The 27,049-nt window shown below is 31.0% G+C and overlaps 3 protein-coding genes and 1 long non-coding RNA gene across 7 annotated transcripts; 3 read left to right on the top strand and 1 right to left on the bottom strand.

Moving 5' to 3' along the window:
- Positions 1 to 72: 72 nt before the first annotated feature.
- Positions 73 to 3,327, bottom strand: LOC114174290 (uncharacterized). Its single transcript, XM_028059106.2, has 5 exons — positions 2,786 to 3,327; positions 2,615 to 2,692; positions 1,294 to 1,375; positions 897 to 1,039; positions 73 to 385 (listed from the first exon to the last, which is right to left on the bottom strand). Exons 1-5 carry the CDS (start codon positions 3,071 to 3,073, stop codon positions 185 to 187), a joined length of 792 nt encoding a protein of 263 aa, XP_027914907.1. The 5' UTR covers positions 3,074 to 3,327; the 3' UTR covers positions 73 to 184.
- Positions 3,328 to 3,821: 494 nt separating this feature from the next.
- LOC114174291 (late embryogenesis abundant protein) lies at positions 3,822 to 5,212 on the top strand. The gene has a single exon (XM_028059107.2). It carries the CDS (start codon positions 4,215 to 4,217, stop codon positions 4,881 to 4,883), a length of 669 nt encoding a protein of 222 aa, XP_027914908.1. The 5' UTR covers positions 3,822 to 4,214; the 3' UTR covers positions 4,884 to 5,212.
- A 1,126-nt stretch (positions 5,213 to 6,338) lies between these two features.
- Positions 6,339 to 9,486, top strand: LOC114173053 (coiled-coil protein). 4 transcript variants are annotated; one of them, XM_085669995.1, is made up of 5 exons: positions 6,390 to 6,492; positions 6,837 to 6,872; positions 7,964 to 8,284; positions 8,454 to 8,633; positions 8,714 to 9,486. In XM_085669995.1, exons 3-5 carry the CDS (start codon positions 8,042 to 8,044, stop codon positions 9,239 to 9,241), a joined length of 951 nt encoding a protein of 316 aa, XP_085526121.1. In that variant the 5' UTR covers positions 6,390 to 6,492; positions 6,837 to 6,872; positions 7,964 to 8,041; the 3' UTR covers positions 9,242 to 9,486. The 4 variants fall into 4 exon arrangements, with proteins under 4 accessions (XP_027913056.2, XP_085526121.1, XP_085526122.1 ...); XM_028057255.2 differs by lacking the exon at positions 6,837 to 6,872 and having other exon boundaries at positions 6,339 to 6,492; XM_085669996.1 differs by lacking the exon at positions 6,837 to 6,872 and having other exon boundaries at positions 6,460 to 6,602.
- An 8,463-nt stretch (positions 9,487 to 17,949) lies between these two features.
- LOC114173716 (uncharacterized) lies at positions 17,950 to 20,743 on the top strand. Its single transcript, XR_003602550.2, has 2 exons — positions 17,950 to 18,414; positions 18,781 to 20,743. It is a non-coding gene; the product is annotated as an uncharacterized LOC114173716 (long non-coding RNA).
- The last annotated feature ends 6,306 nt before the right edge of the window (positions 20,744 to 27,049 follow it).

Here is a 27,049-nt window from a genome sequence, read left to right as displayed (position 1 = left end):
GTTTCCAACTTGAGTTTACAATCTTGTTTTTCCACTTAAACCCAAATAAGAAAGAGAAAGGAAACCTGGAAAGTACTCAAAATGGGGGTGATTGGTTAAGTGAAAGGTACATTTATTGTTCTCTTTATGCGTGTGTATCACTTGTTGTGATGCTTACTTTACATGTATGTGAACATCATTTTGCCTAACTCAGCCTAGACAGCAAAAAGAGGCAACTAGAAGAAAGGAGCACAGAAACACAGAAGCATAGCAGATCCACAGGAGTTTGTATCGAAGCTTTCTTACTTTTGTCAAACAACCCAATCAGAAGCAGCATCACTATCACGTGACCAAGCTTCGTTTTCAGTTCATCCACTGTTTTTATGTTCAGCCATTTTGGTCGTTCCTGAAAAGGAAAAAACAACACACAGTAACAAACATCAACACACACTTAATGTGAAAAACCAAAACCTGAGTCAAGAGTAAAGCTTAATAGCTTAATTCATTTTTTTTTCACCAATACTTTGTTTCTGAAAAGTTTATCTTATCGGACTATGATAGTGTTAAACCGGTGAAAATAATACGTCTTGAAAACTCCCACGTGACATTGCTTAGGATAATCTAGAGAATGAGCATTAGTGACTATATAACAAGCGCTAAGTTTTAGAATAACGACATATAATGGATCAATTAATGATGACAGAAAGCAATATTGTATCTATCTGTTAATTTTCCATAAAACAAATCTTCATCTTGTACATCTTTCCCTATATTTAGTTCCATTAAATCCTTTCTGTTTTCTTGTTTTTCTTGCATGGCCTAAATGCAGAAGAGAGACAGTATATTGTAGTAAAACACAGAACACAAAATCCTACTAAGATAAGGTTGGTGAAGAAGCATAATGTCCCAAAGCTAACCTTTAGAGTGAACAAGCCAAAGAGACTTGATCTGTCAGAAGGTTTTTGACCTGGAAGAGAGCTTGCAGTGCCAAGATTACTGACAAAGAGCTCATAGAGACCCATTCCAAACACCAGCATCACAGTTCCTAACAGATAGACATCTAGATGAACAATAAAGCAAAAGTTAGAAAGAAGAACACTACTACATAGGAGACATAAGAAATCCTGATAGAACAACAAAATCCAAACTTTACAAAAGAACAGAGAGAATAGATTAAAAGAAATCTACAACAGTACCTCTCTAAATCCCTTTTATAAAACTAAAACAAAAGAATATGCTATATAATTAAGATATAGCAAGAAAAGAAGAACCCGATTGCACAAACTTATGGAGTTTAAATTTAGAGGCACTCACCAATAGCTTCTATTAGCGTTTGGATTACTTTAGTGCGGTTTACAAAGTATTGCATAAACGACGAGGTAACAAATACGCAGCCCTGTGTAATAAAAGGCCAATTGAAAAAATTATGCAGTAAACCAGGATTTATCAGAGACAGCATAACAATTCTGATGTTGCTTAATTACTATAAATTGATTCCATTATCTCAACAACTTTAAGCAATGAAAAAAAATCCTTTAAAGCATATATATTGATCAACTAACTCAAACTTTTTCAAAATTGAAAGGAATTTTTTGAAAAAAAGACGATATTTCTATGCTAGAAACCTAGAGTCACCCACTTAAGACATATCATAAGGAGAATCCAGTTTAAAATACTAATCCCTTGGTGGAATTGTCTCATAGTTTATTTACTATATCAAGTCATTTATTCTACAAAATGTGGAATTTCTTACATTGTCACACTCTTTAAGAACAAAAATCTATAGGGACTTTCATTCTATCAAAAGATAAACCAATTAGCACTACTTAAGTTATATAAAGACCAAAGAGGTGCCGGAAAACCTCACAACAATATTATGAAAAATTCAAGTGTTAATCTGAGTGTCAAATTAAAAACAAAATTGAGAAAGTTATAAGTAAGATGACCCACAAGCTAATTGCTTTAATGTTTTGAATAGAAGAAGATGGTGTAATAGTTTCTTATATGGGTTGAATCATAGCTCGATGGTGTCAACTTTTTTGTGTGAATCCCCTCGAAAGAACCAATAAACACTTGGAGTGATGTATATAATTTTTGTAGTGGTTATATTGGACTTGGTGTTTGAATGAAAACAAGAATCTGACTAATTGATGCTTATCAGCATAAAGCTGTTTAGCAGAAGTAATTGAATGTCACATCCATAATTTTTAGAGTACAGCATACTGAACTTGGACACTGAGGATTTTTTAGGTATTCTTTGAATTTAATGTGGTCCATTCCATCATTAACAATCTCTGAAGAAGCGATACACCAAAAATTGATGGCAAAAGAAAAATATAACTATCAAATACCATAATAAAATAAAGAAATACAAAGTTACTATACAAGTGTACAGAACAAGATTGCGTGGTCGTCTCTGAATACTTTTAAAAAAGGAAACTTCATCTCAGAGAGTAGTCTAAATATTCTCCTAATAATACTTTACAAAAAGGAGAATTAAATGAAAGAAAGAATATGCTTAAACAGGGTTCAGAATTTTCTGTAGCTAGTATCCATTAAAAGGCTGACAATAGTTTTGGTGAATTAGAGCAGATATAACAATGAGAAAGTAAACAAGAATGCACAAAAATCATACCTTGATAAAACAAAGAAATGATCCCATCAAAGACCCAAAAACTCCCAGAATAGCCATAAACCGGCACCTATAAATCGCCTACAGAATCAATCATCAAAAAACAGAACAATCAACAAACACTCCAAAATTGCAACAAAGAAGAAAAAAAACCGTGGAAAACATAACCTTCACCTTCTCAATGCCTTCCTCTAAGGCCTCCAACTTCTCCGACTGTTCCTGAGTCACCACAGAATCATATCCAGACTTGGAAGCAACATGCGGCGGCGAAGAAGGATTCGCCGCCGGAGAAGAAACAGCGGATCCCGAGTTGCTGCAGGCGCAACTGGGGATCCTGAGGCTTTGGCACCCAAACACAAAGACCCTTCTAATTCCATTTGAGGTCAAGATGGAATTTTGGGTGCGGATTAAAGGTGGTGAAGTTGGTGAGGGTGTTCGCACCAATGCCTGGGACAGTTTCATGGTCTGAAGAAGAAAGTGAAGAAGCTGAGGAAAGTTGAGAGTGTGCTGTGTTGTGTTATATCTGTGAGCCACAAAATTATGGAGTGGCACGTACAGTGAATCTTGTGTTGTGCCACTGGTCAGAACGTGAGAATGAGAGTGAGAGTGAGATTGGGAGTTTCACGGCACGAACCTATCTGCTACACCTGGAACCATAAAAATCTGCACGGACCTACAACCTTGGAAACTCGGAATTTACCCCGTACACGTGTTTCTTTACTAACGTTTGTCACCGCCGCCGCCAAAATCAAGATAGTGATAAATTTCTTAAAAATAATTACAATTAACTGTGTTAAACATCTTTTAGTATAATGTAGTAGGAAAAAACGTGTTTTTGTATACTTTTCAATCATTGGTATTTTCCATCAGATTGAGGAAATATCTAAAACTGGATACTACGTGGCGGTCTGTGACTCATTTGGGCCGGCCCACGAAATCATGACAAATGAGGCCCTGGTCCAATGTTTAGTTCCTACAATAAACTATTTGACTGAACATTAAATATGTGAAATAAAAATGTGTATATTCGACAGGAAAAAGTAGTAATTGATAACTTCCTCGTCCAACTGCAAAGCCATTCCTGATTAAAGCTTCAAAGGCAGGAAATCTGCAAGAAAAGAGGAAGTGAGTCGGTATTTGGCAAGCAAGTTTGGTATTTTTACTTTTTGTACAATACTTATATATTTATAAACCATTCTTTATTTCATCACTTTTCCCAATCAAGGTTAAGAAAGAAGCGTAAGTGAAAAATGTGTAAAAACAATTTTACTACTCAACTCCCTTTACAGAAAGATTACAGACCAAGATACGTTGTTGGAGAGAGCCGTGAGCAAGACCAACAACGTAGGGAAATATAAAAACCAAACCATAATTAAGGTGGTAGGAGGAGAGAAATGCTTTAAAGGTAGGAAAGGAAGATACCAAAACCTTCCCACGAATTAGAGATAAAGAACCAGTTTTTTGTGCAGTTCCCTACCTGACCAAGCTTTGCCAACCCCAACTCCTCCTTCTCAAGTAGTCTTTACCCACACCAAACATAAAACTCCCAAATAACCCCACATGGGTTGATTTTTTGGCTTTCCATTGATCAACCAAAACCTCAATGCCGTCGTCCCACCGCGACCATGGCCACGCGGCCGAGTACCAGAGCCACCACCCGCACCATAGAAGAAGATTGGTAAACACTCATCATAGTGGTAACACACACCCTTTGATCTGGCTGGCGGCGATTCTCTGCACAATCATAGCCATAGGTGTTGTAGTAGCAGGCATAGTGGTTTTCGTGGGTTACATAGTGATCCACCCCAGAATCCCTGTGATAAGCGTCACCAACGCGCACCTTGACCTTCTCAGCAACGACTACGCGGGTCTTCTCCAAACCCAACTCACCATCATCGTGATGGCCCAGAACGGGAACGCCAAGGCCCATGCAACCTTCTCCGACATAAACTTCAACCTCAGCTACCAGGGCCAGCCAATAGCAAGGATGATTGCTGAACCCTTTGATGTTCCCAAGAACAACTCCAAGACACTCAACTACGTTGTTCGGTCCGCTTCCATTCCCTTGACACCGGACCAGATGGAGGAAGTGGATGAGTCCTGGAAGCGTGACATCATAGGGTTTGACTTGAAGGGCAGCGCCAGAACAAGGTGGAGAGTAGGAGCCTTGGGTTCGGTTAGGTTCTGGAGCAACTTGGAGTGTGAACTCAGGTTTCGCCCTTCCAATGGGAGTTACATTAAGCACTCACGCTGCACCTCTGAGTCCAAATGATTCTTCATTACTTCATTTTTCCTTCTGTAAACACAAATTTGCACAAACAAAAAACTAAATCTTCCTTCTCCTTCTGCATATTTTCGCCTCTGCCTCCCCCCACATAGATTTTTACGGGTAATAAAATTGAGTATCTTTTAGATTCGTTGCTTTTGCAGGAGATATTTCAATCTGCTATAGCGATGTGGCTCTGCATTCGACACTCTTTTTACGAAGCTTGTGGCTTTAATGGTATATAGTGAATAATCAATATTCTTCGTCTTTGTATCCAACAAGTTATGTTCAATTTAGTTATTCACCCCGAAAAGACAAAAGGTTAACTTATCAAACAGTTTGTCTACTATAACATTCCTTGTTCTTCCTTTGTTGAATGGGATTTTGTAGGTTGCTGCCAACAATAGAAAACTACAAATTTTAGAAATGAACCAAGTTGAAAGAGAAAAAAAAAAAGCTGTTTGAAAAAGATTTTCTCATTCGCTATCGAAGTTTAGGTATTCTCATAATACTACACTTTAGTTAAGTAAAAATCTTATAGTCCTTAACTAAAAATAAGAAATATAAATTATTTAAAAAGGAAAAAGAGATCAGGGAATTTGTAAAATGACGGAAATTTTCATTTGGAGAGAATGGAAGGGAAAAAAAAATCTCAAAAGTAAATATAATAATAGTTTATGTGATACGTTTATGAGTTACTTTTAGTAGAATTTCATAAAATCTAACGTGGAATCGATTTTACTAAAAGAATAGGTTATTTCTACAACAAACAGAGTAAGATTAAAAGAATCCGGAAAACAGGGACACTCGTGATTGTTTCAACAAGACACGTCACATGACTCCAAATCTAGAAACTGACATAACCTTCTTCAATTATTATTACAAAACAGACTATCATCGTATTAATGACACGTTTGTTATATATATATATATATATATATATATATATATATATATATATATATAGTCTATGAAAATACAAAAAGAATGACCAAATTCAATTAATTAAATTATCTGGAGATAACTAAATTTCGTCAATTTCCAATATACAAACTAAATTTATACAATTTATGGATTAAAAACTTATAATTTTCATTTATAACCAAGGTGCAAGTTATATTACTCATAAAAAAAATGTCAATGATTAAGCCAGCTTTCAGTTCTCATTTGAAGGTCTTTTTGACGTTTGTTTTTATGCTACTAATGTGAATGTAAAACCAGTATATACTTTATCCAAATAAAACTAAATTCAATTTTTAAAAAATAAAATTTTGAATCTAAACATTATGGGCAACAAACATGACTAAAATTGAAGGTTTTACTGAAATAATTCCCAATAGAATCATGGAACAAATAAAGGAAATTTCTCTATTGAGATAAGGTTTATGAATGGATAATGGATTGGTGTTTCTGTTGTCTGTTAACATACAACATATGTGTGTTAGATACATCTTTACACTTTACGTGGCAGGTCGAGGAGGCTTTCATTGCCACCTATTCATCATGCATCCCTTCAAACTCACGCTCTACATAGGTTGTCCTTGCACGCACCAAGCTCTTCTTCTTCCTTTCACTTACCTTTCTCTTTCGGCTTTTCCTTCTGCTCTTCTCACTTGTAAGTCTATTACTCTCTTCCTGCAAATGTATTTTTCCACACTTTCGCTTCAATGCCTTTTCTTTTTCCCGGGTTCTGTTTCATCGTTTTGGAATCACCACCTTTCAAAGGTTTGATCTTCTCTTTTCCTGAGCTTTCAGCTCACATCAAAATTCTCTTTCACTTTTTTGGTTATCTGGGTCTTGATCATTTTTGTGAAAGTTCGTTCTTCTCGTGAATTCACTGCCGTGGAAGATATTTCAGTTTTCAAGTTATGCCATTGCCCGTGGATTGTTCGTTTTGTCATATCGACTTTCTAAAAATTTTCACATTTAGCCTTATTCTATCAATCGCTGTTCGTGCAGTTATTGGATGCCATAACAATTGGTGAAAGTTCAATGGTAAATGCTGATATAGTAGTTCAGGAGAAGTTTCTGTTTTTGCCATTGATATAGGATACAGGGTAATCTACTTTGGCTTCTCTTTGCCGGACATGCAGGGGGATTTGAGGGTTTTTATCATGTTTTCTTGCTCCTCTCTCGCTGATGCTCTCTGTAGATTCTCTTAAAAAAATTTATAGACTTCTAATAAACTTTTGACTGTTATGCTTGATACTGTGGACACTAGGCAGTGTAGGCTTGAGCTTTTTGTAAATTTCTGATTCTGGAAGTGGGTTCATTCTTATAGTAATTCATGAATCCAATAAGCACAGAGTAGAGCAACAGACTCAGAAAAAGGTTTTCTATGATAACCCTTTACACAAAGTAATAGTGTCCTTTGGGCTTCATCCAACATAGAAGAATCCTACCAATTGTGCAGTCACAGTAAGTTTAGAGAATTTTAAGTGAAAACGAAGAGATGTTGGTTTGATAATAAGTAGCCATAACTATCATCATTCACTAATGTGATGTATTTATCTTCAGCAGATACCCATGAATAAAAAAATGCATCTGTTTTGTAAGCAATGGATTCAGTATTCTGCTGAAGTAACTAAACACAATTCAATTATGAGTATGAACAGTTTGCGGAAATCATTCATCTTTTAAAGATTTAGCTTATTCTAGTCGTCTGAAGGGGTGTTCGGTGCTCTATGAAAGGTTGATTTTTTGATCTTCTAACTTCCTTAGAAGCTTGTAAGATTATGATCTTGTTTTTTCTTCTCTTATTGCCAGTTTGTTTTAGCTGTGGGCTGCACATTTGAATTTGGGAGATATGTACTCTATACCAAGGCAACATTAGGAAAAATGAGTTGTTTTATTAGTGTTAGTAGTTAAAATCAAGACCAACTCCTAAATTTAAGGACCACAATTTGAATTTTATTCGAATTTTACTATCATTGTATCGAGTGGCAAATATAAACTTGTAGAGGAACAGTTAGCTAGTAGAGTAAGGGAAAAGGAAGCATTCTGTCTTGTATAATTTAAGAAGACTGAGCAATAGCTTTGTTGTGAAAGTCCAGCAATTTTTTCTCATGAATTTATTGATATTGCAGGATACTGTATGGTGAAACACTATGGACATTTTCAACATGTAATGCTTGAGGAGAAAGAGCTTTCATTTTTGCTGATTAATGGCGTTGATTTTGGAGCTATTGGCCAAGATAATACTCTTGGTGACGAAGCCTTTCTCTCTCCTTAAACTGGCATTCTGGTTTGGTATCAAAATCGCATTAACTGTCATATATACTTGGACTGAGTTGATCAGCACTACTATTAGCTTCTATGTAGACATAGTATTAAGTGTTATCACATGGACATTTGGGCTTATTTCCCTGCCTGCAAGAACAATGAATGTCTTTCAAAAGGAGAAGCAGGTTTGTTTTCATTTGGTATTCATTTTCCCGTAAATCTAAAGTTGTTTAATTTGCAATTACTGGTTTTGATATCAGCATAGTACAAATTAATTTTATCTTATTTTAAGATATCCTAAGCATGTAGTTTATCTTATTTTTAGATTCAATGGGGGTTATGCTGTTATTGCAGCTAGAACAAAAACTACATGAAATGCAGATAGAGCTGGAGAATCTGGTGAGGGAGAAGAAAGAACTTCAAGAACATTTTCAAATGGCTGTCAAAGAGCGAAGAATGGTGGAGATACTATTGGCAGAGATTGAAGAGGAACATGATATGGCCATCGCCAAAATTGAAAAGTTAGAGGGAAAGGTAAATAGTTTTTCTGTAACTATATGCATGATGGAATAGTTTTTCCTCACTTGATGTCTTGTTTATGACTAATATGACAGTTGCGGGATCAGAGAAATGAAAATCTTCGGCTGAAAGAAATTCGAGGAAAGGGCTCCAGAGATCAAAACAAAAGTGAGAAATTCCAAAAGATTTCCCTCCAAGATCTTCTAACGAGCAAAGATAATGGGGAAGATGAGAGCAAAACAAGAAGTGAGGTTCTTAAACTATTGAAAACCGGTTCAAAGGATGTTGTAGAAACGATGGAAACACTAGCACTCGACCATCATCGAGACATTGCTCTGTCGCAATCACTTTTCACTGCCCTTATGTCACTTGTGGTTGGAGTGACTGTGTGGGAAGCTGAGGATCCTTGCATGCCTCTTGTGGTGGCTCTCTTTGCCGTAGTAGGCATGTCCTTGAAGAGTGTGGTGCAGTTTTTCTCCTCCATTAGAAACAAACCTGCTTCTGATGTTGTTGCACTTTTAAGCTTCAATTTGTTTATTCTTGGCACTCTATCCTACCCTACCTTACCTAAGGTTGCTCGCATGCTGGCACCACTAGTTTTGCGTCTTATGGATCAACCATGAACCGGTTTCATCTCTTTTTCTTTATGTGCAGTGTAATCTGAATTTTAAGTTCTTTTTTACTGTGGTGTGCGTCACTGCTTGTACAACCTGAGGAATATCTGTTATTTGGTGTGTCTGTGTTGAGATATAGATATTCTGTTTTCTCAGTTTCCAGCTAGGAAACCAGATTTTGTGTTATTTACCATTTTTCAGAGCTCACAAAAAGTTGTTCTTTACAGCATAAATTAATCTATCTCTTTCTATCATATCAATCATGTCATTTTGCACTTGTTTCTGTTCTTTTCATCTCTTTATCATACACACACAACACAATACGATTTCTCGCTTTGTCACTTTCTTAAAATGAAAAGATTTAAATCAATCCAAATCCATTATTTATAATTGTATGATACCTGAATTCATGGCTTTTAGCATGAGGTGCTAAAAGCAATGCATGAGTTAAACTTTACCAAAACCGTCAACATCTAGAGTTAGGACTTGCCTGTACTTTACAAGGCTTAAAAAGTTGAGGCTCTATCCAAAATTTTGCAACATTGTACTAAAAAATGTAGAGAGAGTTTAGACATTTCCAAAGGGCAATCACAGATTGGCAGCTGTTAGGCAGGGATATGACTAATTGGTGTGTGGTTGAGGTTGGGGTCCCATGAAGGATACATTTTTCTTTGATTGTTGTATTATGAGGAAATATAGTAGTTGCACCTTTAAGTCTCTTTTATGGTAGGTCTAGATAAAGCAACATGAGAAAATGTGGCATAAGTTTTGCCTAGTATTGTAAGCATATTATTATATGTCTAGCTAGATCATTCCATCATCCCACTTTTCCACTCCTGTCACCATCTTTCTTATATTCAATTCAGAAGTGGATGGCCCTCGCGGGATCAATTTTTTTCTATATTCATTTGGTAGGGTACATTGGTTTGGTATGTCACTAATTTAGGAGTTAAAACTTGTTACAAATCTTACATCTACTAAAAATAAAGTAGATTTACAGTATATAAATCACTGCAAATTTTACTTTTCAAGTTACAAAATTTATTTTTCAAGTTAGTTTTGTAAGTTTTGGTCAGGATTAGGTTTACAGAGGGGATTTCACTGAAAAAATACAACATTAATGAGACCTGAGTCCAACCACATAAGGCATTGACACCACTGTCAATCCAAAACCTTAAGACAATGGGTTTATGGATTTTTATCCTTATATAGTGCTCTACTTTCTCATTTCTAATTAAATTTCTAGTCAATGTGAGACTTATACTCACACTTAAATTCTTAACATTTGTTGGATGTATCGTGTTATCTCTTATTCATAAAAAGATCAAGTAAATGTAAGTCTTATATTAGTAATATGCTTAAATATATTATTTTACATTCCAATTGAAGCATGTGATATGGTTTGGGACACTTATCCATGAAAAGATTTGATTGGTGAAATAACATTGACGTAGGTAGCGCACTTTGCATATAAAAAATATAAGCCTTTTGTGGCATTAGAATAATGTGAAGGTCTTGTTGTAGTTATGTGCAACCTACTCTACTTTTGGCATATATTCTATTTCTATATGTTCTAGTGGTGTAGCTATATGGAGTGAGAACTTAGCACCCACGAGTTTTACCACGATTTCAGCAACAATAAATAATAAATAGAGAAATGAAGGTGGGGAAGTGCTTTTTCTTTTCTTTTTCTTTGCTAAGAGCATCTCCAACAGTAAAACTGTTCAAGTTACTTATTTTATATCTTCTACCCTTTGGCATCTGTTTTTAGAATTTTAAAGTTTTTAGTTTAACCTTGTCACTGAACTAAAAATGAATTTATCAATATGGAGTAATAATGATATTTAACTCAATAAACGAATATTAATATGGATAAAGTTTATTGTTATTTCGATTCACAAAACAAGTTAGGTAACATCTTTATTTTATTGTCGATTATTATGTTTTAATAGTTAAGAACTTGATCTCATATAAGAACAATTGTTGCACGTGACATTCTTGTATAAATATATAAATATGGCACTTGGTTAGTCACTTAATTACAATAAGATGTGTTAAGCAGTACTATATATATGGATAATAAATAAAAAGCAAACTTCTTACAAGATTAAATTTATTTGGATATAATTGAACAGATATTTTTTAAGCAGTTAAACATATTATTGTATAAAGTTTCAATGCGCCACACACTCGAAAATAAAATATGATACCCTTTTCATCTAAAAAATTTACCATAATTTTGAATTTCTGATTATTTTTTTTGTATATTGTTTGTCTTTAAAACATTAGTTGCTTTACCAATTTTTTGGGTCAATTTATTGGATTATCTTGGTAACTCTCTAGTGAATAACTAAAAAATATCATTAATAAAAATTAATAATTGATTTTTTTTAAATAAAAGAATAATTATATTTAAGTAACTGTTGTAAACTTTTTATAATAATATAAGCCTTGTAACAATTGAGTGAGGTTAAAAGAGATGATAAACTATGCTAATGTTAAAAATAACGTATTTAGCAGCTTTTCCAAGGAATTATTTGAGTTCATACCTTAAATTAAATGAGTTATTTTTTTTATTTTATTTCTAACTATGTACCCGTAAAAGGTCTTGGATTAATGAAGCAGATTGTGGTCCAAATAATAATATGTAAAGTATATATTTTTTAAAATAAAGTCTATCAAACTAAAAAAAAATGTTTTTCATTTAATTTTAAGCTAAAACATATGAAACTGAATTTATAATGCAACTCATGTTTGTAATAAAATACATTTAGATTTATAACATCAAAATTAACCTTGTAAATTAAAAGTCAAGTTCTTCTAAAAAGTATGTAATTTTGTAAATATTAAATATGTCAAGTCTACGAGTTTCACTTACTGAGTTCAATTTTTTCCGATAATTATAAGTTTTTTTAAAAAAATATATTTATGTAACACATTACTATACTTTGACATTCTTATTTTTCTCACAACTCTTATTTCTATTATTTTACTCTTTATCTATCTAAAATCGTACTCATTTTTATTTATTTTATTTCTTTAAACTCTACTTCTTTCTTCCTCACTTTTAATAATTTTTTTTACATGTTTTACAACAATGGTTTTAGCTTGTAGTAGTAGTAGTTAAGAAACAACCATTTCATTTACACCTAACTCCATACGAGGTTAGATTGTTCTAGAATTAACCAAATTCATTGAAATAAAAACGATTTGAACATAAATATTAAAGAGGGACGACAAGTATGCATCTAGAAAGCAAAAAGCAAGACATAATAATAATTATTCTCTCCCTTTGCGACTTAAAAAGCATTAAACATAAATAAATTAATAGTTGTTTATAGAATATCCCAGCACGTCTTTCACATAAAGTGAATTCAAATTGTCAAAAGTTAATCAACCCATTAGGCAATCAAAATATTACAATAATACAAAAGTAACTTTTACATCGTCAAACACTTCTTTTATTGTGCTGCTTTAGGCATTAATTTTAACGCACGTCATGGTATATTCAATCTTACAAAAATTATTTTTTTCATTATTTGGGGTTGTGTTAAGTAAGTGTTTTGTATCTTGATGTTGAAATTAATGCCTTTACAACTTTAACTCTTTGATACTCAATATTTAATAATGATTTAAAGACTTTTTTGATCCTTATTTTCGTAATGTTTGTTGAGGATGGTTTTCATTTTGACAGAATGTTTAAAATGTTCACTTTTACCCAATGTTTAAAATGATCTTTATTCTCGTAATTCATGTTTGATTTGATCATTTTCTATAACGCCGTTTAAATCATTAATGGAGCATTGTACAGGTGACACTTGTATTAAAGTGTGTTACGTGTATTGTACAAATGTGGTACAATGCTCCGTTAATGATTTAAACTGCCTTACAGGAAATGACAAAATAAAACATGAATTGTGAAAATAATGATCATTTTAAACATTCTGTAAAAATGAGGAACATTTTACACATTATGTCAAAATGAGGACCATCTGCAACAAACACTATGAAAATGAGAACAAAAAAGATATGATAATTATATAAATTTTATTTTTACAATTACTGTGCTATTTATAAACAAAAATGTAACTATGAAACTAAAATGATTAAATATGTCAACATTGTCAGTTCAAAGATAATAAAATTATTATAAAGACTAAATTTACAAGTTTATTAAATATTAAAATTTCTTATTCTTTTTATAATATTTGAATTAATTTTAGACTTAAAACAAATTGTTTAACTTTTTCAACATTTATAGATACTAAGCGTGTTCAATTATTTGTAAAACTAAAAATCTCAGTACCATAAGTATCTTTTTCCCGTCAAAAGATATGATAATTGAGACCGTTCCTAATTCAAAATCTTAAGTAATTAAATAATTAAATATAAGAGTTATATATATATATATATATATATATATATATATTTTCTGACTTTTTTATTTATATTCAATATAACTTACTCTCACATTTAATTTTTTTAACGCATTCCTTAATAAAGTTTGAAATACATAAATAACTTTATAATTTATAAAACAAGTATCCTTAAAAATAAAATCATATAGATAGAATAAAAGGTGTAACATTAGGTTATAGTTTAAACTTTCATCTTACCTTTCCGACCAAAAGAATAGTCAAAGTTGTACGTTCTATAATTAAGAGTTGTTTGATAATTTGCACGCATTCTTAGACTACAACTATGTACATTTGGTCTGTATGATATTATTTTCTACTACAAGGCCAAAATATTTACTATTAAAATTCACATCTTATGTTGCCATTCTTTGAATATCACTATTAGAAGTTTGAAATCATCTCCCTCCCAAGAAAATTGCATCACAATAGTCTTTCGATATTTGTTTTTGTACCCAATATTACCTTCTTTTTGTGTATCAGTGTTCGTCATTGTTGTAACTATAAGTCCATTTATTATTAGAATTAATTGACGAATTAATTTTATTAGTGACTCATTTGAAATATTATGGTGGCCTAATTGTGATTTAATAAAATCTAAAGACTTATTGGTTATTATTATGAGAAGTGATAATAAAATAAGATAAAGATAAAGATAAAATAAAAACCAACTTGATGGACGTTGGTATATAAAGGGATTGAGGTTCTGTCTCTGGCCATAAGGTTCTTTTCACAGTAACCCATCAAAAACGTGTGAGAAGAAAAAGAAAGACAAAAAGATAGATTGAGAAACGGTGATCGAAGAGCACACAAAATTACAAATATGAAGAACGCATATTCACATGATCTCCCATTGATCAATGTTAATACTCTATTATGTTTTATCGTGTGAGAATCATAACTCTTAAAAGATCTTTTATTAGTTTTACATTTATTACCTAGCACGTCAAGTTATTGTGTTTACTTTGAAATTTCATTATTATCATTGTACCTTCTATCCAGGGTGAAATATCATAAATTCTCTTATTACTAAAAATATTTAATTTCTTTATTCTACAAATTTCATATTATATGGATCCACATGCATTTCCAAACATATTTTTTGTTAAATCATTTTAGAGGTTCCCAATTTTATAGCGAAATCTTAAGTAGGTTTCTTCATTTTTATTTGACTCAATTAAATTTCTATTTTGAAAAATTCGTTATAATTAAGTTCTTTTTTGTAGTAATATGCTAACGAGATTAACTATATTTCATGTGTCAACACGTGATTTTTTGATTTTTTTAATTAATTAATTATTTTTTTATAATTTAAAAAAAATTGCTACGTGTTAATATGAGATTAGAGTGTGATGTGACAATGGGAGTGACAAATATAATAAATGTATTGAGACTTTTCATATCCAATAGTGACACCTGATACTGCCACATCATACATTCTCTACCACGTGACACAATGTTAGATTGATAAGTGACAATTTTTTTTTCTTTTTTGGTTTTATGTGAATTCAAGATTATAATGAATAATGACATTCAAATATAAGTGACCTTTAACCTGACTCTAATATCGTCTCAACTGTTTTCACTGTAAAAAAAATGTGGACCTTCTATATTCAAAATTCAGAACTTGTTTTAAACAAGAGAAAGAAAAAAAATATTCAGAGCTATTCACGATATGTTCCTTATGGTAACTGAATTCATAAATTATAGTGAACAAATAATACGAGCTGCTAGATATATTGGTCAAGGTCTCATGATTACCTTATCTCATGCAAATAGGTTACCCGTAACTATTCAATATCCTTATGAAAAAATAATCTCATCAGAACGTTTTTGCGGTCGAATACATTTTGAATTTGATAAATGCATTGCTTGTGAAGTATGTGTTAAGAAATGAACTTTAAATCTAAATCAATCCTACAAAATTAACTTGTAAAATGAGGTTTGCACTCCTCTTATATACTATAAAATTATTTTATTTCTAGACTTCCAACGACCCAAAATTACTAACCATAAAAGTAAAAGTTTTCCTTTAACCTTAATTTTGTTCTTATTACACTCTTTTTTTCTCCTCAACATTACTTTTTTCCCATGCCCATCATCACTATGCCTTTGTTTTTTGTACACACCATGCGCTTACCTTACCGACATCAACTGAAACTACTCTGTTAGCCACATTGATGGTTTGTAGGCTTCCAACATACTCTTTTTCCTTGGTCTGTGGTATAATCACTACTGAAGATCTTCACAAAGGTGGAGTTGTTATAGACTTTTGCTCGATGTTTTTCCTTCCCATTGGAATCCATTCTCTCTATTCTCAAACAAAGTTACTATGTCTTCTTTTTCTAGCATTGGGAACCTGAAATTAGGATTCTCTGCAACAAGAAAACTGTCGTCGTCTTTCTTCAGTTCCAATAGTAGCACCTGCTTACTCCATTGCATGTCAGACTCACCACCCGCTACTTTCCTTCACAATCTTTGGTAAGTGTTATTCACAACCTTTGTCTTTCATCCTCCTCCATGCACTTCTTTCTTCCCTTGTCATGCATCCATGTTTAACCAATTCTGAATCCCAATAATCGATAAGTTAAATAATAAGGTAGGTATGAATTTGAAATGTTAAATTCGGATCGGTCTTATTGAACTTGAATTCGACCCAAACCCACTTGTTGCTCAACCCTATTCAAAGGTGTCCTTCCTATATTTACATATTTTGGTAAGGATGAAGAAAACTTCAAAAGAAATATAAATACATATAATCTAATTTGTAAATCACTAACAACTTGTTTATTATCAATTAGATAAAAAAACACACACTATCCTAATAGGAAAAAATAAATTTCAAAGTAAATGTTATCCAATTCTTTTAACAAATTATTAATATTGTCTGACATTTACTGTAAATAATATATATAAGGTAGTTAATAATTTAATATAACAAATAAATTTTGTTAATTTAACTATTAAATTATAATTTTATATCATTATTATTTATCTCAAATTTTATCAAAGATTAATAATAATAATAATAATAAAATAATTCAAATTTTAATAATTTTAAAAAATGGATATTATATCAATTTTAGTTTACATATAAAAATATATTACATAATTTGAAATTAATGTACAATTTTGCATATATAATCTATATGATAATAACTTCAATCTGAAATTATCAATACATATATACTCATTTTAGAAAAAAATATTTGCTTACATACTCACTTAAACCAGAAATATTCTATCATTGGAAAAAGGAGTTTGAAGATTTGTAATCCACCACCCTCCTTCAACATTTATTACTAGTCCACCTACAATTTCCTCATATTTTGTTAATTTCATCAAGGTTAACATGAAATAAACTTTTCAGAATTCTCTGATGATTGGAAATAGTTCCCTAATTTTACAGAAACTTATATTCCATTCTTTATTTTAACCAAAATTTAGTACATACATGATAAAGAATCATATATATATATATATATATATATATATATATATATATATATATATATATATATATATATATATTTTGCTAGCTTACAACAATTGAATTTATCAGTACAATTAGTACTACATCTCACCAATTTTGAGATAATGCAGTAGGGTGGATTTTCTTCTCAAATTGGTGGACCAAGTGCACTCACTACATAGTTTTTGTACATCACAAAGAAGAATGTTCAGAGTTTATTTTCGTGGTATTTATTGCATGATTTCTCATTAAAAAAAAAAAAAGATAGTGTATGTATGAAAGAAGAAGAGATTGAACTTTGAAGCTAATATAATTTTAACCACAAATAAATTTTTAAAGCTAAAATCTCTCAAGTTTAGTTAAATATTCCTATCTAACTCATCTACTATTTCTCTCTTTGATTGCATGTCAACTTTGACACAGTGAATCTCTTCTAAAAGAGGTTTTTGCACAGTGGAGACCAACCATTTCATCACTCAAATCTTGCCTAACTTTGACTATATGAAACATAGTTTTTAATTTGTTTTCCTCAAATAGCAGTGATAAAAAAAAAGTCTGCAAGATAGTAATTTCATTTATTTATTGTGTCCATGATAGAGCATACAAGTGCGGTCCATAGCGGCCCAAATCACAATTTCACGGGTAATTTGGTAAATACAAGTCCAAAAGTGAAACGCGCCTCACACCCCATAAACACGTTGCGGTTACAGAAACACACGCACGTGCAGCCACGTACTTCAACTAAATGGCATTACTTCAGTAAATCTTTCTAAATCCAAGCCCATTTTTAATCTCTCCATGCCGCGCTTTGCTCTTCAAAAGAAAAAAAATGACCACTTGCACAGTATTAATGGCATCAGCGAGAGCGTGAGCAGCCACGTGTTCCTATCTCCTTCGTCTGTGCTCTTTATAAATAACCTAACGCTAACCCAATCTTTACCCGGTCACCACATAGGGTGGGTTGGGGGTTGGCTTCGCCTCTTTCTCTCTTCGCCTCTTTCTCTCTCTACCTCCTCTCTCTTGAATGAAGAGAGAAAGTAAAACAGACGAGAAATTTGTTTGGTGGTTTACCAGTGAAGTGGATGTGATTAAGCAGCAGATTTTGATTCTATCACTGTGCGGTCTCTAATTCGCTTGGTGCAGGTCGGGAACCGGTTTCTGCGCGAAATGGTGAAGTGGTAGCCGGCGGCGAATTGGATCCCGCCTTGCATCAACTGAATCGGAGGCCGCAGTGAGGGTTTTTGTCGATGTCTGGTTACACCCGCTCAGATCTCATCTCCCAGATTCTACTATCAGTAAATTTTTATTTTTATTTTTTAATTTACTTCAATATCTGCTTATCAGATCCAGTTATAGATCCCGATGCCTAGAATCTACATCTAGAAAAAACATTTTTCAGTAAGCTTCTGGTGTGTTTTTTTTCCTGTTTGAATTTTTTGACTACTTGAGGTGCTTCTTTTCATTGATTATGTGGGGAAATTTTTATTCAGATTGAAATAATCATGGATATTACTGTAAATACTTTTATAGGTTAAGCTAATTAAGGTATTTGATTCAGTGGTTGCAATTTGGTTGAAAGAGAAAACAAGAAAGAAATTGTTTGAGGTTTTTCTGACTCTGTTTGGGCTTTGGTTGAATTAGAGTGTATGTTTTGGTTGCAGAGTTTAAAGTGATGCATTTGATTGTGGTGCTTGTGCTTATCCTGATTCAGGTTACTTCAGATTGATTGATACTTTCTTTTGGGGAATGGAAGGTTTAAATTTATGAAGTGGTGAACTTATAGCATATGATGAAGGCGTGAAAGGCTTGTTAGGGACCCTAATTTTCAGTGGTATCAGCTTTTTGATTATAAATACTTAGTTTAAATTTGCATTTTAGCTATTCAATTGTTGGAGGGGGACTAATCCCTCTCTTCTAGCCAATACCAGGGAAAGACTTCCTCACCAATTCAATTCATAAGCTAAACAGAAGTTACAGAAATACGGAAGTTGTTTTCGTTGAGATTGATTTGATTGTTGGCAAGAGGACTTTCATGTGTAAAAATTTAAAAATGCTTTGATTTCTATGGGAAGTGGCAATATTTTTTAAATAATGTGAATTCAAGTTGCATTTAACTGTATTGGCATAACAAATTCCATGCATATAGTGCATTTTTATGTCACCAGATTCTAACAGTTATCTAAGGAAGATCTGTTGTTGGGACTCTAATATGTTATCAAATGAAGATTTAGAGAAATCCAGATAATTCTTGTTATTTGTGATGACACAACAACCTCAGTGATGTACATAATTTATGACATGGGAGATTGAGAACATAATTGAAAGTCTAGAGATTCATTTAGTCTATGATTCTTATCAGTTATGGTGCATTGATTTTTACTTTTTTGTTTGTTTCTTCATCGTTATCATGAACAAACTGCAAAGACTTAGCAAAAATATGAATTTGAAGTTAACCTAAATGTTAGTCTGATTTACATAGGTTCTCAGATTAATTAATTCTTGCTATATATTATGAAATGCAAATGGCATAATTTATACTCGGTTTGTAAATGCTAATAAAAAAAGCATTTGAAATTATTGAATGAAAGACAGAATTTAAATTGAATCCTTCTATCAACAATAGAAGTCAAGGATAGAGAAAATAGAACATGTTATTTAAATCTTGGCTTTTCTGGAAAATGCCAGTATTCTTGTTTGACTGGGTATTTGTCCAGGGAGAATATAGAGAGAACTAAGCAGAGCATGTTGCAGAGAGGTGGGTACGAATATGCTTTGAACCTTTTCCTTCAAAAAGAAGGGCATAAAAAACTGAGTCTCTTGTCTCTTAGAGACAAGAAAAATTGTTTGTATGAAAAATAATAGTAAAAATTAAAAGATTATTTTATATATTATTTTTTAATTATTCATTATCACTGTTGTTATTATTATAATAATAAAAGAATGTCTTGATTATTTGTGGGTCTCAATCAATTATGGGTATAAAGGTATATATTAGTTTATGAATATAATCTATTTAAAGCATAAGCTATCCAGAACATTTCTTTGTCTATATATTTAAGGGATTTTTTCCTCTTTCTTTAAAATATTTATTTATTCATCACTCAAAAACTACTCATTTCCTCTGTCCCTGCAATTCTGTCCCTCCTTCTCCACCGTGATGTTTACTGCAGTTAGATTAGATCAGATTACCACTGTAGTGATTATGACTGTTGCATTGCCATTATGTAATACTCATTTTTTTGTTCTGTGGCTTTAAATGGTGTGACGCAATACCATGACCATGATAATCAAGAACTATTGACGTGTGTGTTATTTACTGCTTAGATACACAACTTTTAGGTTTTCTTCCTTAAAATTAGCTATTGATATTTGTTGCATATATAGTGAATTGTATGAAAACATACAAATGCAGTAAGGAGAATATAAAGCTATTGATTCAATTCAAAAGGAAGAAAAAGAAACATACTTTTGAATTAAGTGTTTTTATGAAAAACATTAAAGTAAATATTTAAGACTAATTAAATAATAGTTCAAATTTACAAATTTAGAAAAATAAAATATACTATTTAACATATATTTTCAAATTAAATAATTAAACGGAAGATGACAAGAAAAACAAGAAGTTTAAGAGCAGTTGGACAGAAAGTCAGGGGTCTACAAATATAGAAGAAATAAAATATATTTGTATTTACTCATAAATAAAATATTTTAGTATTCACTCATCATATTAGAGAGATACATCACACTTCCACTTCTAAAACAAGCATGTATATTTTTAGTATCATTATTTATTTGATTTAATTTAATTTTACTATTAAAACAGCATTCAAGTTTCTAATATTATTACTATTTTTGCTAAATGAATATTGAAATTGTTAACAAAAGTAGTTGTGGTTTTAACTTAATGTATGCATATAAAACTAACTTTATCTTTCAGACTTTTAAAAGGTTAACAGCTGTGTTTTTTTCAAAGGTTAATAGTTGTATTTATTAAAAAATAAGAAACTTGATTGAAGTTTAAAATATTTATGTTATTGTATTTATGAAATTGAGAATTTAATTGACTTTTTTTATTAATAAATGGTAAATTAAATAAAATTAATAGATGAAGTCAGCCAATTGTATTTATTTTCCACGTTGATGATAGCCATAACAGCTCGGGTACAAAAAGTGCAGATGAGTTTTTGTACTTGTTCCTGTAAAGATAGTTTCCTCCATTGCCCAGATACAAAATCCTCCTGTCATAAAAGCGACTAATCAGAGCTAGCTTTCAATTTAGATGCCTAGTGTTCTACCTTATCGACTAAAGAAGGATAATTTCTAATAACCTTTCAAGATAAGTTTTTAAACATATATTTTTAAATTATCGGTGCATGTATTACGTTCAATAATCAATTGACACGTTGTGTTTTTTATTTTTATATAGGTATATCTTTCTTTTAGATAAACTATTGGTTTTTTCTTGAACAATTAGAACTAGAAAAAATTACTCAAATTTTATAACACCTATAGAATCGTTAGATAATGGTTTAAATATTTATTTAGTCCTCATTTATATTTATTTAGTTTGATCGTTATTTTTCTTTTTATGTTTAATTTGATAGAATGTACAAGTTAAGACGATTCATATTATTATGTGAACGAAATTAATTATATAATTAGTTGTATTTTGTTTAAATAGATTTTTATATTAGTTAAATTTATTTAATATACTCTCACCTTCCAGTTTATCACTTTTACCTTCCATTTTCTATTTTATGATCCTTTATTGTTACCATTATCACCATTAAACTAAAACCACCATTACTACCTTATAATTACACTAAATCACTGCCACCAAACTAAATCTACAACCACCACAATCATCCCTTACAACCACACCACAATACTAAAATCACCACCACTACCGCCTCTATCACCACACTAAAATCACATTCACCACCATCACAGTAAAACCCCTACCATTGTGAGGGTTGTTGTTGGTGGGTTTAATGTAATTGTGGTGAATGTAATTTTAGGATGGTGGTGGAAATGATTGTATTGGTAGTTGTGGTCGTCATTGTTGTTTTAATGTTGTAGTGGTGATAGTTGGTTTGATTTGGTGGTGACAGTGTTTTTAGTGTGGTGGTTGGTTGTGGTTGTGGTGGTGGTAACTATAGGATGATAGTGGTTGTTTTAGTTTGGTGGTGATAGCGACAATAATGGTGGTAATGACAGTGGTGAAGGGTAATGAAATGAATGGTAAAACTAAATTGAACAAATTTAACAAAATTAAAGACTTATATGAATAAAACACAAACAACAATAATTAAAGCAATTTACCTAATGTGAATAGTGTTAGCATATCCACTTTGTCGTTATCAATTTAAACACGTCAACAAAATTGAACATAATTTAGCAAATCAAGAACCAAATCGAATGTGAAAAAAAATGAATCTAAATAATTGAACAAACTAAACCAAAACAAAGACCAAAATAATATTTAAACCTTAAATAATTATAAATTTTGCATGGCTAGAGTTTAATATATTACAAATAAAGAAATTTAGGAAACTATATATTTACGACATATATTGCTATAGTTACTAAGTATGCATGATTACATGTTCACATTGTCAATTTTGTGCTTGGTGATGGGTAACTTTGTTGGAAAGCGAAATCAGGAGGATGTTAATAATGTCTCATAGTTGTGCTAAAGACTATGCATGGTGAATAATATACAATTCCTTTCATAACTATTCCATTTTTTTTATATATAGAAATTAAGTTGCATCGTCCCATTCTCAAATTCTATGACAAAGTAAGAGAACAAATAAAATCAAGATAACATACAAATCAATTATACTACGTTATTATCTTTTTTTTTTCTTTTTTATAAAATAAAAAAGACCTTCCAATTATAGCCCTTGACAGTGGTGAATATTTTTATTTTTGGTGATTGACAAAGACTGTTGGTAGAACCAAAAAATATTAATAATATTTAAATTGTAATAAGTTGAGTAATAACTGACTTTTTCACACAAGCTTTTATGTTTTTGTTATGAATGATATAATATGAAATTATGTATGAGTTTCCAAACTATTATGATGTGTACTCCAAGTGTATTAAATTGGAATTTTGAAAAGGATTATTTTGATTCTACTAAGTACTATATTAAATATTAGACTTGTGTAAAGAAAGATACTCATGTAGGAAAAGATACTTAAACAATGAAAATACATGATCGTTAGGTGGTGTGAAAAATAATTTGTATACAATAATATACTGGTAAGACAAGTGCAAAGTTTGTTGATAACATTATTTTCTACATTTTATTTGTGTCAAGTTGTGGAATACAGTCAACTCCTCCATAGTTTTTTTTCTTGTTTAATTCTCAAATTTATCTTGTTCTTGCATTGTTTTGTATTTTAGTTGTTTTATATTTGTTTTACCTTTAATATCTATTTTGAGGGTGTGAAATGAGTAAATAGGAAGCAATCTGGTGGAGGAAAATAAGTTGAAAGTCAAGGAAGCCTGATCGGACAACCAAAGAATGAATTTAAGGAAAATAATGGCGATGGGCGCCTTCACGCCTAGCCCCACAAACACATAAAGTAATATTAGCTGCATAGGAGTTCATGCTGGGCGGCCAAGAACCTCGTTGGGTGAGACACATACTGGGGGAGCTACACTAAGCGATGGTTCTCTGACGTCGAGTGGTGGCTTGATAATGGCTACCCCTTTAACTATTTAATGAGTGCGTCCAATGATTCTAAGATGATGCTAGCCAAAAAGCTTTCCCTTCTCCTTGGGTCTCAAACTTCATTTGTGGTGTTTTTCCCCTTTTAGGATTGGAGGGAGATAATATGCCAATTGGAGGTATTGATGTGAACGAGAGGCACGACTGAAGCATGAAGCAATTGCTAAGAACCTTGGGAAAGGACGTGCATCTCTTTAGTTTCAATTTTGTTCCTTATCTATTCAATTTGTATGACCTAAGTTCTTCACCATAGAGAGCTAGACCTATTTGTTGATATTAGATGTAACAAATTGATTCTTGTGTATTTTGTGATATTAATACATATAATTTTCCATTTCTATGTTATTGTATGATTTCTATTCTTAATGTTTGTTGTGTCTTGATCGCCCATTGTTTACTTATTAGTTCTATTGAGATGTTAAAAAATATCTTTTGAATCTAGAACTGAAATTGAATACCTAATGACGCTTGCATCTAGGTATAGAACATGATTTATTAGAAATCTTAAAGACACTTAAACTTAATACATTATTTAACTTGGTGAAGATTCAAGGAATTAACTTGGATGAGTTATCATAGGCTCAAAGTCACTAAGGATAGAATTTGAGTTGATTTGTGAGGTAATTTTGACATGAATATGGATTTAAATTGATTGTGAATGCATGAGAATGAAGTGGATGAAATTTATTATTGACAATTGTAAATACACTATGTTAAGTTTTATTGCACACCATCTGTTTGATAAAATACCAAAAAGAATTTTTATTGTGTTTTTATGAACATTGTTGTTTAATTGAATGATGAATTGCAAGAATTGTCATGTGTTGGAAAGTCCCTTGGGAGAAAACAATATTTATCACATGCTACGTCGCAACCCGTGCACTTGCTTTTGTGCTAACATATGTGATGTCTAATCCAATACACCAATAAAATATAAGTAAATAATTTTAATTGGAGTAAATACATATTAATAAGTGGTTATGTGACTTGTGTGTTGCTTTAAAAATTATATGTTTCTTTTATGTTAACTTACCATGCATATATTGTGTTGCTTTAAACAATAACCTAGGTAGTAATACATACCAGTGAAGATGTTGAGTGCTATCCATATTTTGTAAAGAATATTTGTATATGTATTATTATTTTATGTTCCTCTAGAATATATCTTCAACGTAAATTTATTTTGAAAAGTTTAATGCATATACAAGTTTTTTTTTATAAATGTGAGACGTTGGATAAGCAACCTTCTAGACAATATATATGTATGTTACACTATTAAACATTAAGTTAAGTGAGTAGTCGTACTTATATATAGCACCAATACATTCTTTTAATTATATGTATGTATAACGAATTATTTAGTTCAAATTTCTTTTAAATATTCAATAGAATAGACCATTTTGGATTGCTCAATATATTTAAACATAAACATTATACATATTTTGAATACCTCAATTTGAGAGACTTTCTACATGATAACATTTGTAAAAGCATTTTGAGAATTGATCGATTCATAATGATTTGTAATTTGTTATCATAATTCAGAAACTTGAATGACTCTATAATTTAAACACTTCGTAAGAAATCTACAAATGAGTAAACCACACAATGCAGTGACAAAAGCTTATCTCAGAAACTTCATGAAATATGAGGGTAGCAACACAACTGCAGGAGATGATAAACACTAGATTTGCACAATACTCTTACAATGATCAAAATTGTAGGAAAGAATGAAAATAAAATAACAACACAAAGTAATATTTTTACCATTTCTCATCTCATCATCCATAAAAGTACAAATAAAAAACATGACAATGCAACTCAGAACTATATATTCAAATAAGCCAAATTAAAACAAATATATGATATTTACTTACGTCTTTTAACCTAGTAAGTATATCTTCCTTTTTTATATATAAAATTACTTAAGAAAAACTATTTTTTTAAGTATAGTTTTAATTGCATATGTAGTTTTTGATTTTTTTAATTTAAATAATATTAATTCATTTTTAATATATTATCAAATTATTGAAGAAAGATTCTTTTTTTAGTGATATCAAGTACATATTTAAATAAGATATTAATAGAAAAGTTTAACATCAAGTTTTAACAATTATTATTATTAATATTTTCTTATTAATAAATTGAATACCATATTAAGAATGAATTAATCAACACTATTTAATTTTGAAAATTGAAAATTAAATGTGAAATTAATACTTTATATACACAGAACCATGATATATAAAGTTACTTTGCAATTATAATATATATATATATATATATAATTATTTTTTGGTGTATTTTATTTATCTATTTTACTTTTTATATTTCTTATTTAATATTTATATGAAAAAATAGCAAGTGATTGTAGTGTAGTTACTTTTACATGTGAATAGATTATATTTATAACTTTTCCTTTTTTATTTTAAAATATAATTAAAGATAAAATAAGAATATAAAATATGTAAATCAATTAAAAAATCCAATTTAGATTATACATATAATATAGTAAATATTAGAGCTGTTAAAATGGATCAAAATCCGTGAGTCAATTCGATCCACCACGAATTCGAACAGAGTTAGGTTGAAATTTTTTTACAAATTTCAATACAGATTAATTTTTTACCTGACCCACCTAAAACCCGACTCACCCGGATTGAACCCGTGGTAAGTCGAGTTGACTCACCAACCTGTAAATAAAAGATCACACAACTATTTTTTGTTAAGATGGACTTTGCATTTGGATCATGTTAGATAATTTGTATTTTTGTGATTTTGGTTTGTACTTGGATTGTATTGAAGTTTATTTAGATTATAATTATAATTATAATTTAGTTTTAACTAAAAAATTAGATTTTTTTTAACTAAGCCAACCAATTTAACCCACTAATTTGTGGTGGGTCGCACCGGATTAGAATTTTTTTGGCTCGCTAATAAGGTAGTTGGGTTGTGTTGGCTTACCAAGTGATCAACCCGTAATGGGTCGAACCGAGTCGAGTTACCTATTTTGACAGCTCTAGTAAAGATACGTGCATATGCTATTTTTTCTATGATAATAAAAAATAATAATTTTTTTATAATTATAAAAATAAATAGAAGTAAATTTTATATTTTTATTACAAGTGAATTTTATTTATGTCTTTTAATTTCTTTTACTATAAATAATTATTTTAATTAAGAAAATGAT

The sequence above is a fragment of the Vigna unguiculata genome, chromosome 2 (genome assembly GCF_037176805.1).
Source record: "Vigna unguiculata cultivar grain cowpea cultivar isolate G323 ecotype 2 chromosome 2, ASM3717680v1, whole genome shotgun sequence".
Classification (NCBI taxonomy): domain Eukaryota; kingdom Viridiplantae; phylum Streptophyta; class Magnoliopsida; order Fabales; family Fabaceae; genus Vigna; species Vigna unguiculata.
This window is presented reverse-complemented; position numbering and strand designations above follow the sequence as displayed.

What these genes read in the sequence shown, in the direction of transcription:
- LOC114174290 (XM_028059106.2), bottom strand. Translation starts at nt 3,073, where the DNA reads ATGAAACTGTCCCAGGCATTGGTGCGAACACCCTCACCAACTTCACCA. An exon ending in CATTTCTTTGTTTTATCAAG is followed by an intron (nt 1,376 to 2,614) that starts GTATGATTTTTG and finishes TTTATTACACAG; the next exon opens with GGCTGCGTATTTGTTACCTC. An exon ending in AACGCTAATAGAAGCTATTG is followed by an intron (nt 1,040 to 1,293) that starts GTGAGTGCCTCT and finishes TTGTTCATCTAG; the next exon opens with ATGTCTATCTGTTAGGAACT.
- LOC114174291 (XM_028059107.2), top strand. Translation starts at nt 4,215, where the DNA reads ATGCCGTCGTCCCACCGCGACCATGGCCACGCGGCCGAGTACCAGAGC.
- LOC114173053 (XM_028057255.2), top strand. Translation starts at nt 8,042, where the DNA reads ATGGCGTTGATTTTGGAGCTATTGGCCAAGATAATACTCTTGGTGACG. An exon ending in TCTTTCAAAAGGAGAAGCAG is followed by an intron (nt 8,285 to 8,453) that starts GTTTGTTTTCAT and finishes CTGTTATTGCAG; the next exon opens with CTAGAACAAAAACTACATGA. An exon ending in TTGAAAAGTTAGAGGGAAAG is followed by an intron (nt 8,634 to 8,713) that starts GTAAATAGTTTT and finishes CTAATATGACAG; the next exon opens with TTGCGGGATCAGAGAAATGA.